Here is a 15887-nt window from a genome sequence, read left to right as displayed (position 1 = left end):
CATCTTGAACCGGCATGCATCATCAATTTTTTTTTGAAGCTCACCATTACTTCCCTGTTTTACCCAACTAGGAAATGCATATTAACAAATGCTGGTTCAAAAGTAGGGAAGCTGGGAAAAGTACCTGAAAATCCTGTCATGAAACAATTGCATTGACGTTTTACCCGAAAGTGCTTCGTCCACACGTCCTCCCTTTGTAATTGGAAAAACGTGTTACAGAGATAATGTCTATATTTCTCTCAGTGAAGGGCTCCACACTACATTTATTGCATCTTTGACAGAATGCAGGCCATTCACACTTGGGCAGGGGACGTTGTTGAGTGAAGAAACAGAAGGTGGATTAAATCAAAGACATGCTGTTTGTTTGCTGACGATTTCTGGAAAATTGTGTTGTGCCAGGTGATAAAAAAAAAAAAATGTAAAAAATGGACCGAACACCCTGGGAAGCCAAACAAATCCCTGTCGATCGTGCTTCGAACTTTACCGTTCCGGAACGACACTTTTGAGAAATGTCTCTGAGGAGGATTGGTCATGTAAAACATTGAAAATAAATTGGAAATCATTCAAAAGCCGTCGTGGATCCAAAAGCAGGCAGTTGGTGGGTAATGAAAAATAACTCACTGCACGTGGAAGAGAAATTTGTCCTGATACCTTCTACTGTATGCTGGTTTTAAACAAACTATTCATAGAGAAGTATGTCTTGTTGGTTTTGTGTTTGTGAGAGAGCAGAATAAATTGTTGTCGCGAGCGAACAACCCCTTCTGCAACTCCACATTTGGATTGAATAAAACGGAAACGGTAAAGTCAAAGTTTTCCGTAGAAAAAGCGTCTCGCAACCGAAGCCGTGTTGCTCAACCCCCAAAGAGATCGACTGCCCGTGTGGCAGGACAAAATGATGTTCGTCAAAATAATTTTTCCAGATCAAAGTGGACTGAATTGAATTGTTTTACCGGGATAAAATATTCAGGCTCATCATCTAGTCATAGAGTTCACCATCCATCCACTGTTCATCGCTCTTAGAGGGATTCTACCTCAAAGCCAAAAGTGCAGCGCTAGTCTTGAATTATTCATCCCAGACATGCACTGGTGAATTAAAGGTAAAGTGATAGCACCCGGCAGCACCTTGCTTGGCTTACTGCTGCATTTTTAAACATGTGGACACGCACTCAAATGTCAAAGTGTTAACATTGTCCGTCTGATCATTCCGATAACAGGGAGACATTTTAATACCGGTTTGGCTGATTGTTGGTTTATATTATAGACACATTACTGAACAGTCTTTTTTTAAAAAAAAAAAAAAAAGTTTCAAAACAAGCATACAATATTTTTTTCATATTTTTTTTTAATCCTGAGAACGATAAATTCAAGAATCCCCTTTTATTTGTATGCAATGCATTTTCCATGTCTCCATGTCTGTCCAAATCATTATCATTCAAGGCCGCGTGCCCTGATACATAACCAGGACCAAGGAAAGCTCCCGTTATTTTGCCGTGGTACCCAAAACTATTAAAAGAATGTCACGACCATGATCATGCTGTCATTTTCTGTGTGCATGATGGATTTTTCTGTTAGAGAAAGGCCACAGACCCGTATGATAATTTTCTCCATAGAAACAAACCTTTCCATCAGAGCAAGCAAACCTTTATATCTGCCTCATTGGGCTGAGATATTTTCTGTTTCTCGCCCTTTGCACATCGAATCATCTTTAGTAGTGCCTGCCAATAAGGATACCCCACCAAGGAGTCAGAACAATGGACTGACAGAAGCTAAGTCGGACAAAACGCAGTGCTGTTATTTCTCAAAAGGACCCTTTAAACAGTAAATGTGAAACCACTTCCTGAGCAGTGTTGAAAGGGTCTGAGATTTAGCCATCCTCTGTGTCACTCCCTAATCAGTCCCACACCTCTCACCCACTCGTTCTCTGTAAATAATTCAGAACAGCTTTCTGCCTGCACAAGAGAAGAGACCAGCAAAATTGATAATGGAAGATGGCAGGGGACGGCAGAATTTGCTGCTCGTGCACAAGTCAAGTTTAGAAATATTAAACAATTTCCACAAAAGTCGGCCCGGGCTGAAATGTGAAATGTCGAACAATAGACAATGTGATGCAGTACACAGAAATAGATTAGAAGTGAAAGAACTTCCCGTCTATCTGGGTGATGAATCGGTATCGTCGATGAATTGACGTCTGGGCCGAAAAACAGAAAACTCATCCACGGTATGGATCCCTCGTCTCCGCCTCGGCCGATGGTAATGAAACGCCACCAATTTCCAGAGTCTCCGTAGTTAACGCCTCTCTGCCAAAAAAGATGTTTTTAAGTCTTTTTCTTTTTCCCGGCTATACAGCTGTTCACTGCAAGGTTGCTCGTAAGCTATCAAACTAATGGCGATGCATTCCACGTGTCTTTTGTCATTTATTTAAAACATAAATTGTTGAATTTATGTCAGGGAGCTGCTGAAATATTGAGGACAAATCACACAGTCCCAATGTGAAGCTTTAGACGTTTTCTTCCTGGGGTTTCATAGTTGGGAGTTCTGAGAACTCCCACCTTTTAGTGCTCGGGCTGGTGATTTTTTAAATGCAGCAGATAACTGATGTTGTCACATTTCAGTAATTCATGCTTTGCCTGTCGAAAACCGGAAGTCTAGAACACACCCTGCGTACTAATTTGGTCTTTATGTTTCAGAGGAAGTAAGTAAAGACTGAATAGAAAACTTCTTTCTTCATGACAGAGGAGTGGAAAACAACTATATATATATCTTAGTACTTCTGTGTACTCCTTGGTAAAGTAAGGTGATAGATGTGGGTGCACTGCTGGTGTTTTCAATTTTTGGCCACTAGAGTGTATCCTACCCAGAGGAAATGGTGCTTCTGGAAGCCACATGATATCATGTTGGCAACATTCAGTCACTATACAGTTTTAATCTTTGTAATTCCAGGTTATATGCATGCTTTTATTTAAACCACACCTCGATACATAGCTTTGGAAAACAAAGTACAATTAGAAATGGCATTTCTCCTTTTGAGGGTGCCAAAATCAAGGATGATTTGGGCCTTCATTTGGAAGCTTACTGAAATTTGAATTTCAGTTTATCACCTGTTAAGTCGCTAGATTATTACCTTGAATTTGTCAACAATTTGTTCTATTTTGAGCTTTAAGAAAGGCAGATTTATTTACAATGACAAGGTCAGCTTGATGCGTTGTGTGGTGGTTTTATTCTTTTAATTCTTTTGATATGATTAATAACAACCTTAGTGTCTAACTGTCAGTAATAATAACAATAATGTAATTGCAAACATTCAAATTACGTTTATTAACAGACACCATGACTCAGTCCTTTTGACATAATAGATTTGTGCCAAAATGAAGTGATGACCAAAACAAATTTTTCATACACTACATATGTATATTAATGCATTTATCGTGACAGTTCATGTAGTGTGTTTTGTTCTGTCTTTCAGTTTTGTCCTTCCAAATGTCATTTTAAAATATAGAACATCAGGCCATCGATAGCTTTCGGAGTATTTTAACACATTTGAATATTATACAGCTTAGCAATGGTATCGCGGTCCAGTGTTTGGCACGTTGCTACTGTTCACACCCAGAGTTTGGGTTTTATTCTGAGTGACTCAAGAAATTGTGGAATTTTGCCAACTTGATGGATTAACAGTGTGAAAAGTCACTCGGACTATATTGTTCATGGCGGATTAGTCTTTATTGAAGGAAGTATTGTATAACAAGCGACCAACAAATCCCTTTTATTCTGTGTAATTAGATATTCTTTCAATTTTTTTTGCCGACTACCATCATTGACCGTTGTTGGCTTCTTATGGCGATGGAATCGGTCGTTACGCTGCTGATTTTTGAGGCGATGCAATGGGAGTCGTGTTGAAGTGTTTCAAAGGCTTTGTCGTACTACACGTTTTTCTTTTTGGTGCAATGACTATATTGTCTGATGCTTCATTTCATCATCTCCGTGCAGCTAATAAATTGAGAGTAGTTGTATGTTTGTACATGTTTTTTTTTGTTTTTTTTTTTTTTGGAATCATACTATTACACGTCATGGTCTGGGTAGCCCTTGGGGCTTGAATGCTCCATATACCAGTTGCCTGTAATCCTGATGTCTTCTCTTCCTCTGTATTACAGTGTCTGCTTTATGGATCAATACTGAGGCTGAGAGCTGACAAAGTGAAAAGCAATATTCATAAATAATGTACGGGGCACCTTTTTTCGCCCTGGCCAGTCTTTCCGACTTCCACAAGAAAAGACCAAAATGGTAAACATGATACTTACTTTTTCATGAATAACATGCATTAAGATAGTCACACCAGATATAGCCGGTGAATTGAATTTTCTCTCTAGTGCCAAACAAGGTACTGAGTGCACATTTATTTATTTTTTTTAACATTACCTCCTTGTGTCCTTGTGTCTTATGATTGTAGAGCTGTCTGCGTTTTCCATTTCTCTACTGATGTGCTGTTTGTTCAAAGGAAAAGGAACCCGGTGTGTCAGGAAATGTGTTGCAGTGAATCACAGTTAGGTGTCACCTTTAGTAGCACTCCTATCAACAGAACAGATGTGCCAGACAGTGTGTGATCCTGGACAACAGGTTTTTAGTGCTTCACTTGTACTCTTTCCACCCACCCTTCACCTCCTGTGTGATGGCTTGTTGCTCACTGCAGTATATTTAAAAGCAAGGTTAGAGACTTCACCTTTTTGCAAAATCTTAAAGTGGCTAATATTAAGTCGATTTTCAGTGGATGCTCGAAACATGAAATCCGGGTATGTGTGTTGAATCTAAAACGCCGTCAGCTACAGTAAAATAATCAAACGTGTCATTAAAGAGATCCAATTACATTTAAAATCAATGTAAAGTGAGTTTACACCGAGATGCCGTTTCATTGGTTGCGAAAGTCAAAGATTAAATGTTTTTGATTTTCTAACAGGCAGTATTTTTTGTCTATCTACATACAACAATTTTCTAGCAACAGAAAATAAACTATTTGTATTATATTTAATCAGATTTATGATTATCATTGATTTTTTTTTTCTTACCTTTCTCCTCTCTTTTCTGGCTAATGTGTTTAAAAAAAAAAAAGAAAACAAAACAGAACAAATCCTCCAATAGTAAGTGTTTGATGCTGAAGATTTTCAGTGTAATCAGCCAACACTCAAGAGAGGAAACGATAACACGGCAAGACAAAAACAGTTTTTTTTTCTTCCCCCCACTAGTTTGATGAGCACAAACAGTACAAATCTCCAGGGCATCACAGAAGGAGTTATGTCTCTTTAGCTCTGCCTGTCAAAGTCATCCCAACGTTTAGCGCTAAAAAGAGGAACTTCATCACGCATGGCGACGACATGATGATCATGATGATGATTAAATTCATGCGATCCTCGCACAGTATATCGTCAGATTCATCGGGTTCAATTGTATCCGATAAAGTTTGAACTGACAAATTTGTCAATTCCTGCTCCAACTGCTTTTTTGATATTTTCAGTCCACTGGCAGCCTTTTAGATTCACTATTTTAAAGGCGGCAAAGGATGGCACCGATTGCATCACTCATCGACACTATTGTGGGCTGCAGCCACACGTTATTACCAGATGAATAATCTCTTCTCGGTTATTGCTTATGATGGACTCGTCTTTTATCGCGTCCTCGCTGCAGCCAGCCTTTCTATTCTTCCGTGACACGCAAAGCCGCTTGGATTTCTTACAATATCTACTTGCTACCTCTTCAACGAACGGAACCGTACGCGGCTCGGATGTCATATGAGCGAAGGACTTATCGGCAAGTTGGAGGGGCTCGGTCTAAGTGGGCGACTGCCGGAGCTGCCGTCGGCGGCGGGGTGTGTGTATCTGAACAGTTGTGGCAGCGGCTTTGACGGCGATAGCATCCTCATTTCACAGCGGCTGAATGCAGCGCGGGGAGTGGAAGAAAGCAGATGGAAATTATTGTGGGAGGCAGGAGGAAGTAACGTCGGACATATCTGGGGTGTTATTTGCAAGATGAAGTTGTGGTATTCGGCGGATGAGTTTGACTAAAGAGCTACAGCGGGAAGCATGTCTCGGTCCGTAGGGATACGGCAGAGGGAGTGAAGTGAGTGGGGGACGCAATCACGAGGGAGATGGATCAAGAAACTACTTTGAAACTTAAGTGCACTCAGTGTGGATTAAGGTGAATGTTGGCATCTGTGTTCTGTTGTCTTTAGAGAAATCCAGTCCGATGTCAGTCATGGAGCACCTGTGTTTTCGCACCATGAGGAGTGCATGGCAGAGAAAGCAGTGAGGACATTCAGGGGAATTTTTTTTTTTTGAAGAAACCAGCAAGGCTTGTCTTGTTTCCCCCCCCCCACACGCTTTTCTTACCCCAGTGCAGCGAGGCTACTAATGAGCAAGTCAATGTGTGGCTGTGGCTGCAGCATAATTTCTTCACTGATGAAGAGATTGGGTCGCACAACGTGCTGCTCAGATCTCCTCTCCTGTAGCCACACTTCAGAACAGCTGCAACGGCTGGCCACCGGCTATCCACCTCCATCAAAGGTAACTGTACCTCATTGCCCAGCAACATCTGCGCCTCCGTGCTTCCTGATCAAACAGCCTTAAACGATCTGTGTTATCACATTTGTGCCCCGGAGGGAATAAAAGGGGGGCCCGACTGCATATTGCAAAAAGCACTATGCGTGAAATATATTACCTTCGCTTTGCTCCTCCGCTTGTCCGAAACAATTCGCTTGATGATAATCACGGTGTCACCGAAGAGAACAGAAAAGAAATTGATTGTTTAATGGAACCAGGTAATTCAATGGTTGTCTCGATGCCTTTACAACAGCCGTCTCGATTTCAGCTTGTAATTCTGATGAATTCCTTCAGATGACCTGAGGTGAAGACAGATTGCCTTTCCCTTCTATAGGCGAAAATGCATTTTCTAATTGATGGGGGGAAAAAAAACAAAAGGATTTTAGTGTGACCAAGTGCTCTTTACACATGCAGTGTGTTTGTTTGAGTACCTGCTGTAGACTGTAACACCACCCCCCCCAGCCCGTCCACTGGTTGTGGAAATGACTGCTGCAGTGCTTAGCGATGCTAAAAATCCCCCAAGATATAAGATCAGCTTGGTTTTGCACGTGTAAAAAGTTCTTGAATCACTAATTCAGACGAGGCGCAGTGCTGACGGCGTCACGTTTTCGTCGAACGGATTTTGGTCTTTCTCATCGCGCGTTATCACGCGACAAAAGAGTTTGCTGTAAACCGAACGTGAACAAATTCTGTCCCTCCATCCAGCGGCTCAGGTTGAGGTCTCACTTTCTTCCTGTGAGGCGTCACAGGGCACCAGCTGTAAATAGAATAATCAATTGATAGCCTCCGCATTGAATTTGAGACGCTAAACTTTAAACCAATCCAGGTGCATTTATAGGATTACTAGACTTTCCGCTTCTTTTCAGATCGCTGCTATTCTTAGTTTTGTTTTTGAGTCATGTTAGTATTCATTTGAGCAAAATGTATACAATATCCAGTCTTTACCTTCAAAATACTTATTTCTTTCAAGCTCTCTCATGTCCCCACGCTCATATTTTATACATTTTTTAAAGTAACATCTGGTGCGCTCCATTTTTCTTGATCAGCTTTTTTGGCTCACATTTTCTATTAAGGTCACATTTGTGCAACTTATTGCTATAGATATGAGTGCCTCAGCAAGAAAATATGCACTGTGTGTGTGTGTTTTACTTTGATTAAACACCAGAAAAACTTTTATTGTTATATTATTTACTACCTTGAATGATTTTGCCTAGTCTCTTTAACGAAAATAAGTGCTAATAGAAAACCACATACATTATGTAGCCCAAAATGAGATCAATATACAGTCGTTATTCAATTTCTGAGCTAAGATGAGATACATTCGTGAATGACGGTCTTCACCGCGCATGATTACGCACTCCTAAGGGGATTCAATTTTTGCCGTGGTCATGGGGTTCAACTGTGGTCACACAAAAAAAAAATGACTGTCAAAAATAAACAATTTAGTCTTGAAAACCTGAAATCCCAACTGCCAGAGCATTGAGAAGTACTTCCATGTGCATGCGTGTAAAAAGCAAAATTTGTTGGTTTGATCAGCTGATGGACCGACACGCTTCGTAGAAAGTTAATGCTCCCCTGTTGCATATCCATTGCAGCGTACTCAGACGCCCATCCTGAAAATTCAAAAAAACAGAACTCTGCTCCCGCTCATGTGCTCCATTAGGAGTCTGGATACAAGGCCGTGGCACTATCTGTGCACGTCAGCTGTGGCTTTTTGTTCCAAGTGCCATCTTGGCCCATTGCACTGAATAATCACAAGCTTTTATCTTCAGCTTCTCTTCTAAAAGTATTTGTTTCAAGAAAAGGGAAACTTCTAAATTGATCCGTCAGTATTAGGTGACTCTTATTTGCTGAGATTCAATTTAATCGATGAGGTAAGGGTCATTTTGACATGAACGCCAAACTTAGCATGAAATAGCAATTCCTGGAAATGAATTGCAGCGATCTCATGTCGATTTGAGACTCGTAGCTTTCCCACATCTTCTTCCGAACAGAAGAGAAATAATTAGTTGCATCCTTGTAATGTTACATGATATTATGCTAGGATCTTGTCAACTCAATAACAAACCTCCCTTCGCAGTGTCCGTGGGCTTAACAATGGCGATTAGATAATGAAGCTAACGGAAAAGCTACATATATTTACAGCACAGGGGTGTTGATACAAATATTCATCACGGAGAAACTGGAATTGAAATCCCGCAATGGTGTTTCAATGCACAGGAGCCTGGAAAGTTTTTCCTTTTTATAGACGTTAAAGTCATGTATTTGCAAACCTTGCAAAATGAACAGCTTGGACTGATTTATTCACTTCAAAAGTCAAGCAAATCCACACGTTCCAATTAATTTATCGCTATTGAAGTATATAAGGTCTAAGCTGGAAGTTGGTAACAGACGTATCTCATATATTCCTCTTCAAATTGTAGGATTTCAAGACCACGTGCCCTAAAGTCCCCTTCTTTCTCTAGACCAACATACGTGACCGATGACGCGTTTCTTCAACTGAACGGACGCGTGTCCCTTGACAATTTGTGTTTTACATCCATGAATTGGACCATGCATTAAGTAAATAAGCTAGCAGCTAGTGCACTGTGCAAACATTGGCATATGGCTATCAGCTACATTAGCATTTCATGATTTACTCTGGGCTTTTTCAATCCCATTGTGGTTTGTCGAACAGAATTGGCTCGCCTGAATATTGTGAAATGCTCACCTATATTTATGGAAATTTAAGCTTTTTGCTAACTCATAACATGATCGTATAGTGGGAGTAACATCTTTACTTTTGGGCGGACGACTGTTTCAAAGTTGCGGTAACTATTTAGCAGAGATTGTGCAGAATCCATCAGGCTGATGGTCCAATACCTGTCATAAGAGTGTAGCTTCGTATAAGAAAACTAGATTGTAAATGATGAAGTAGCACGCAATTGTTGACAGGAGAAGTCTGCTTTATTTTGGATCTTCACAGATCTAGACTTCTTCTGTCAACTGCTTATAGGGCACACATTTATTTTCGCGGCTTAATATTCACTCCTGGTGCACGCGTCTCATTCAATTTCAAAAACACGGGAAAATTCAAAACATATTCCATGGAGATTTCAAATGGTGAAATCGTGCAGTACTAAAACCTTTTTTTTTTTTTTTTAATCACAATATACATAGTATTCATATGAAATGATTTCAGACCAGTGATTCCAGGAACTCGAGATCTCAGAGAAATGCATGTGATCCTTTCGCGAAAGACGGAGGCAGACACCAGTCACACTTTTCTGTGCCAGAATTAAACAACAGGCTTCTTGATGTTTATGATTCATGGCTTCAATCCGTTCTTTTGCCACCCGATTTTTATCTCTAAATCCTTCACACCACCGTATCGCAATCTGTTCTAAGCAGCCAGTAGGCTCGAATGTCGCCCGGATTTGTCAGCAATCTTGTGTCGGACCCGCGTTCTGCAGTTGTCAAGGCCACGAGACCCGTCGCTTGAATTTCATTTTCAGTTATTGTCCTTGGTATGAGTGCTGCTAGATTCCATCCTTTTTTTTGGGGGGCTCTATTCTCCATCCACTATTTCAGTCACTTCATAAGTGAGAACAAAAGAACAGCTTGAGTAATTATGGGGAGCTTATCTTTTGTTTCTGGTGGCCCTTTTTAAAGAGCTATTTGATTCACGGAATACCAACGAACGACCTCAACGCGCAGAAGGAAAAGACTCCGCGGCTCTCGGCCAATAAGTCAAGACTGTCGTCCGCTTTGATTTCCCCGCTCTCGCAACTTATTTGTGTCGTTCGTGGTGTTTTTTTTTTTTTGAAGGACAATAAAAACAAACTAATTTCATGCTGTGTTTCGGAACCGGAGTAAGGAACCTTGATCATTACAGTAAAAGGCCGGGGACAATGTTAACTATTCATAGTCCTTCCTCTCCTCAGCCCACAGCAATGAACCGGCTGTCCCGAGGGGGCTGTGCAATCTGAGATAGGGCTAATGCTTCCCACCGCAGCGCCAAGACTACAGCAACAGTGAAGAGAAGCCTTAAAAAAAAAAAAAGCGAGCGGTGACATTGTCCTCAAGGTCAAAGCAATTTGTTTTCACTGAAACAGATGAAATATACATGCACATTTTCTCATATTCAAACCAGCTCAGGTTTATAAAGGATTCCTGTGCTTTTTATTATACACTTGTCAAGAATTCAACAAACAAAAGGGTAAAGTCACCGCCACCTTTGAATTCATATTGCGTTGTCAAGAGCTGTTTTTTTATACACTCGTGCGTGCTCTTACTGGCTCCTGTAGAAATGATCTTTTGAATTGCGCGTATTGTTTAAACTCTTCCTGTATATTTGTCTTGACAAATGAATGTGAAAACAGCCTTCCAGTGTCTTAACTCCGGCTGAAGAATTCAACAGCGGGAACAAGAAGCATGAATTCTCTGTTCTCAATTGATTCGAGGGGCCGGCGTGCGAGAGCCATTTGTAAGATTGCAAATATTTAAAGCTAGGTTGCAGCAAATACAAGCATGAGGAAACCTCAATCTCACAAACATTCAATTGTTAGTGGTCCCCTCTTTATGTTTGTGATGATTTTATAGCACGCTTTTACATCGTTTATTTGACGTAAATATCGTATATACTGTAATTGCCTCTGGCGCTTTTCTTAATGATCGCCATTAACTTGCAAACTTTACCTCAATAAAGTTAATAGCTTTACTGTAATTGTTGTAGTCTTTTTGTTCCATGACGTACCGGATGAGCTACACAGAGAAGCGTTTTTTTTTTTCTATCTTCGTTTGTTCAACAACTAGCATCCAGGGATAAAACACGCAAGTCGACAAATTACAGAATCAAATTATAAGACTTCCATGTTTATTTAATAGATTTTGAGTTAATGCCTTGAAACACAGTGGATTTTAAAGATAAACAAGATTTGTTTCATTTTCTCAGAGCTCCCAGACTGCACAAATCTTCACGGCAAATTGTCGGACTACTTTCCGGTACGAGCGAGCCACGATTCGCTTTTATACCGACGGGTTGTTCTTTGTTGCTCGGCTTTGCTGGACTCATTTTGCCTATTCATCTTTGTATGAGGCAGCTACCAACGCTTTGTGATCTGCAGACAATCACAATCACTCCTACCTTTGTGTCACTCTCTGCTTCCGAGTAGCAACACCGAAGCGGGAGTTTATTGTCGCTCGATTCATCAAAGGTTCAAGGATAGAATTTGAAGCGAAGATGAATTATGTTTACGTTTTGGTGGAAACGCGGGTGATTTTCGTATACGGCCCCACTTTTCTATGAATCATTTCCTGAAGCGGTCTGTTTTTTTCGTGAAGCCATACGCTTTATGTAAACAGTGCAAGCTGTTGCAGAATTCTCAATTTCTGTGTCTCCTCTCTATTTTTGTCTCCCTCCAGCATGTCAAGACCTTCTCCTCCTCAGACAGCCTAGCGAAGGTTCAGGAGGTAGCAAGCTGGCTTTTGGAAATGAACCAGGATCTGCTGTCGGGGGGCAGCAGCAGCAGGCGGAGTCGGGGGCCGGGGGGTCCGGCAGTGCGAGGTAACGCCTCCTCCACAGCCCGGGCACCCCAGCAGGCAGCAGAGGAGGGCGATGAAGATGAGCACATGAATCGGGTAGTCGAAGAGGAAGACCAACTGCAGCAAAGGGTAATCGTCTTGTTTCGTAGAGGCTTGAATATAGATGTTTTTGAAGACCGATATTGGATCCAGTCGTCCCGTGTTTGGAGTTTTTATTTGACTCGGCATTATGTTGGAATCAGTTGCCAAGTTTTTGAACAGACCTGACTGAAAGAGGGTTTTTTTTTTTTTTTTTTTCTTCTTTCTGTTTTCCTGGCTTTACAGCTCGAGGCATCACAGGTGAACAGCGAGAGGCGACAACCATGGGCGTCCAACGAATCCGGTGCTAGCAACGGCCCCCGGGAAGGCGAGGAAGGGGAGGACGGCCCGCCGAACGAAGTGAACGGAGGCGAGAAAGGAGCCAGATGGATGTGGGGGGTAGAGCAGAGGCGGCTGCAAGGCCATCCACTGGGGGAAGAGGAAGAGGAAGAGGAGGAAGAGGAGGAAAACAACAACAGCAGCGGCCACCAAGAGGAGGAAGAGGTGGAGGACAGGACCGAGGGAGGGGAGGAGCAGGGGAGGGAGGAAGAGGAGCGGGAAGAGGGTGAGGAGGAAGAGGAGGAAGACGAGGATGAGGAAGAGATGGACCAGGACAGTGATGACTTTGAACACTCGGCAGAGAGCGGGAGGGAGGAGGAAGAGCAGGAGGAAGGAGAAGGAGAAGAAGGGCTACGATCTCCCTCTCTCAGGAACAATGTGTCCGCCCCCAATAACAACCTGGACGCGGGTTGTACACACCAAAGCTCTTCCAACAAAAAGGTAAGCGCCGCTGTGTTTCCAACAAAGTCTCAACAAACCTCACATCCGACCGAATCCAGGAACAAACGACGAGTTGTGTGGATCAGGCGAGTTTCTCATTGATTATTTTGTCTTTTGGCCGCCCGCGCCCGCCGCGGATACGAAACGTCTTTTCACCCGTTGCATTGCGTGAAACGCAGGCTTAAATCGTCACGTTCAGGCGAACGGACACAGGGAAGCTATTTGATGGATTAGCAGGACTGGCTGTCGGCAGCGGCAGTGGGATTACCTCTGCAGCAGACAGCCACAGGCAGGACTTCCTCGTTTCTGCTAGAGGGCGCCGACATGGTTTTTAATACTTTAGCGCCCTCTTGTGGTGCAAACGCATCACTGCGCTCTAAATGAATATTAACTTTTTCGGCACCAGTGAAAAGAAGTTATTGTCTCATGCAACTTTTTTTCTATTATTATTTTGGACAGCCTGGTCGCTTCTATTACGAGACGCGCCTTCCACAGCTAGCATCAGCTAAACTGTTTTGGTGATTCTTCATTGCGTACCATAACTCTCACACTCACAGTTTCTCAGATTGGAGTTCTTTAGTCCTTCGATCGTAAATGATTATCTGCCGTCTGCCGTCATATCGGTGAAATAGGAGGATCTCGGTCTATCCGCAACATAGAGTTCAAACAATTTGGATTTGTTTTCCCCTAAGTTGGTTTGAAAGGCAAGGCAGCTCACTCAAACAGGCTTTCCATTTTTGTCATATCTATATAATATTACCTTTAAAATGTCATTATCTAAGCAACACGCTATTTATGGTAGAAAATCACTTTGATTGTGGTGAATTTCTATACAGCGATGTCAAGTTTCAAACTATTTTAACCAGTTAACTACTATAATTCGGTTATTTGTTCTTATGGGACATATTAAGTATTTAAACATTTATTTATATGTAATCCAGTATAGACTTCCAATTTAACATCAATATATAAAAAAATCAAATCAAATCAATGTTAGTAACTTGGGCCCGTGTGATTTATTTAGCATTGTTAGGTAATCATGCCAAAATTATACCACTGAAAGCCAAAATCGAGTATAAAAAAACAATAACCCGTCCAGTTTAATGCCTCCCCAGCTGATAGTGTTTGTGCTGAGCTCGGCTGCAGAGCTGCCAGTGAATGACATCCAGTGATGTAACGCAGAATGTTTCACGTTTCGCTGATAACTGTTGACAAGATGAAATGTGGCCTTGAGCGCACCTGTGTTTAAGGAAGGAGAAAGAGAAAAGAGCCTGTCAAGAGATTTTGTCTGCAAGGACACGGCCAGTAATTCAGAGGTGGCACATACATTTGATCAGAGACAAAGGTATTTGTGACTTTTTTTGGTGGCATAAAGACCCTAAGCCAACTTATGGTTATAAAAGCATATGAGAAGAATGGCAAGTTGCAGTTCTAGGTTTTATTCTAATGATTGGATATAACCCCCTTTTTCTGACTGGGAGTAACAATCTCACACATTCTAAGCTGATTTGCCATTTATTGCTAATTATTCTCCGTATCTGGCCATATATCCAGAGTATTTGTCTCCCCACCCCTGAAATTTTGCAGTAGTTATTCATCTAGCGTTTCAAATATTGTGTGCATAGTCTTTTATAGACCACAGCTTTATCAGGGAAATGTTTCCTGTGTCTGGACGGTGATACTGCTCGGACAAATCGAATGACCGTTTTCCGTCCCTTAACTGACAAAATAAGTTGAACGCTAAGTAAGCTCTATTATTATACACAGAGAGCATGTCTTTTGGATTACTCATAACACGCCTCTACTCCAACTGCATGATATGACCGTGGCGGCAATCTGTACGGAGTCGTGTCATGTTTTTCAGCCTCAAATGTCGATATTAAACATAGGTTAAATATAACAGGCAAGATGACATTTCCCCTTTGAAACAGCTGACGATAGGTTTATATGATTCTCAGCCACGATGTCACACCAGGTTACTTCCATTTTTTTTTTTTTCTTTTTAACCGTTTACGCCTGTGTCAAACAACAGGTAGTTTGGATTTTAGAAACAATTCATTCTGAAATGGGTTCCACATTTTAAATGGAAAGTTAAAACACTGATGCTAAATGTTTTACACTTTGCTTCCAGTAGACAAAAAAAACAAACATAAAAAAATGTATCCTTTTTTTTTTAAGTTTAAACAACCCTTTCTCTTGTATAATTATATATAAAACAATTTTTTTTTCCACTGTTTCTGCCCAAATCTGCTTTTCTACAACTGTTGAAAACTGGTGCAGCGCCACCGCAATCAAAAATTAACATAAGTGTTTTGTAGTTTCCCCTCCTGGCAGTGACTGTTGTAGTTTGGACAACAATCAGTAAATATCCATTTCCGAAATTGAAAATGAATGGGATTCTTTAAAAGATTCAAGATTCAAAGTGTTTATTGTGCAATGAAATCCTTGCTTTGCTGTCCACGGTGCATTTGGATTTGTATTGGCAATAAATAGGTATTATTATAAATATGAATGGTGTTGGCAGTGAACAAAAAGTTCTATTTGTTATTAGGAAAGTACAGACAACAGACTTCCCTCCTTCTGCAGATGCAAATATTTTAACGTCCTGTATCGACAGCTGCGGACGCGAATCGAGGGGCCACCATAAGTACCTATGTTTAGATGAAGCATGTTCTCGTGGAGGTCGGGGGAGATTAGCCGACGTGTGACCGAAGTGTCCAAATACAGAAAACGAATGAAGTAACTAGATCCTGGAAAAGGCAAATGGGGGGGAAAAAATTGTAAAAACATCAAATTGTATCATCTGCTTTGTTTTGTCCCCGTTAAGGACAAATGATCCTCCGGGGACCTCCGGGCTGTTTGCTCAGGCGTTGCCTCCGGACGTGGCACTGTTGCTTCTTGAAATGGCTACATGATACTCAG

At 41.4% G+C, this 15887-nt stretch overlaps 1 protein-coding gene across 3 annotated transcripts in view; it reads left to right on the top strand.

Moving 5' to 3' along the window:
• fbxw7 (F-box and WD repeat domain containing 7) overlaps window positions 1-15887 on the top strand; it is a 101964-nt gene that overhangs the window by 18416 nt on the left and 67661 nt on the right. For 2 of the 3 annotated variants that reach the window (XM_086157403.1, XM_086157402.1), the window contains exons 3-4: window positions 11988-12236; window positions 12432-12965. In XM_086157403.1, the coding sequence (XP_086013529.1) occupies window positions 12057-12236; window positions 12432-12965 (714 nt within the window). In that variant the 5' untranslated portion in view covers window positions 11988-12056. Of the gene's footprint in view, window positions 1-6395; window positions 6549-11987; window positions 12237-12431; window positions 12966-15887 lie in introns of those variants that run through there. The other variant, XM_086157405.1, reaches the window with a different exon arrangement.

Source organism: Fistularia commersonii, chromosome 12 (assembly GCF_037954325.1).
Source record: "Fistularia commersonii isolate RoL2024-O1a breed Wild chromosome 12, RoL_Fcom_v1.0, whole genome shotgun sequence".
NCBI lineage: Eukaryota > Metazoa > Chordata > Actinopteri > Syngnathiformes > Fistulariidae > Fistularia > Fistularia commersonii.
This window is presented reverse-complemented; position numbering and strand designations above follow the sequence as displayed.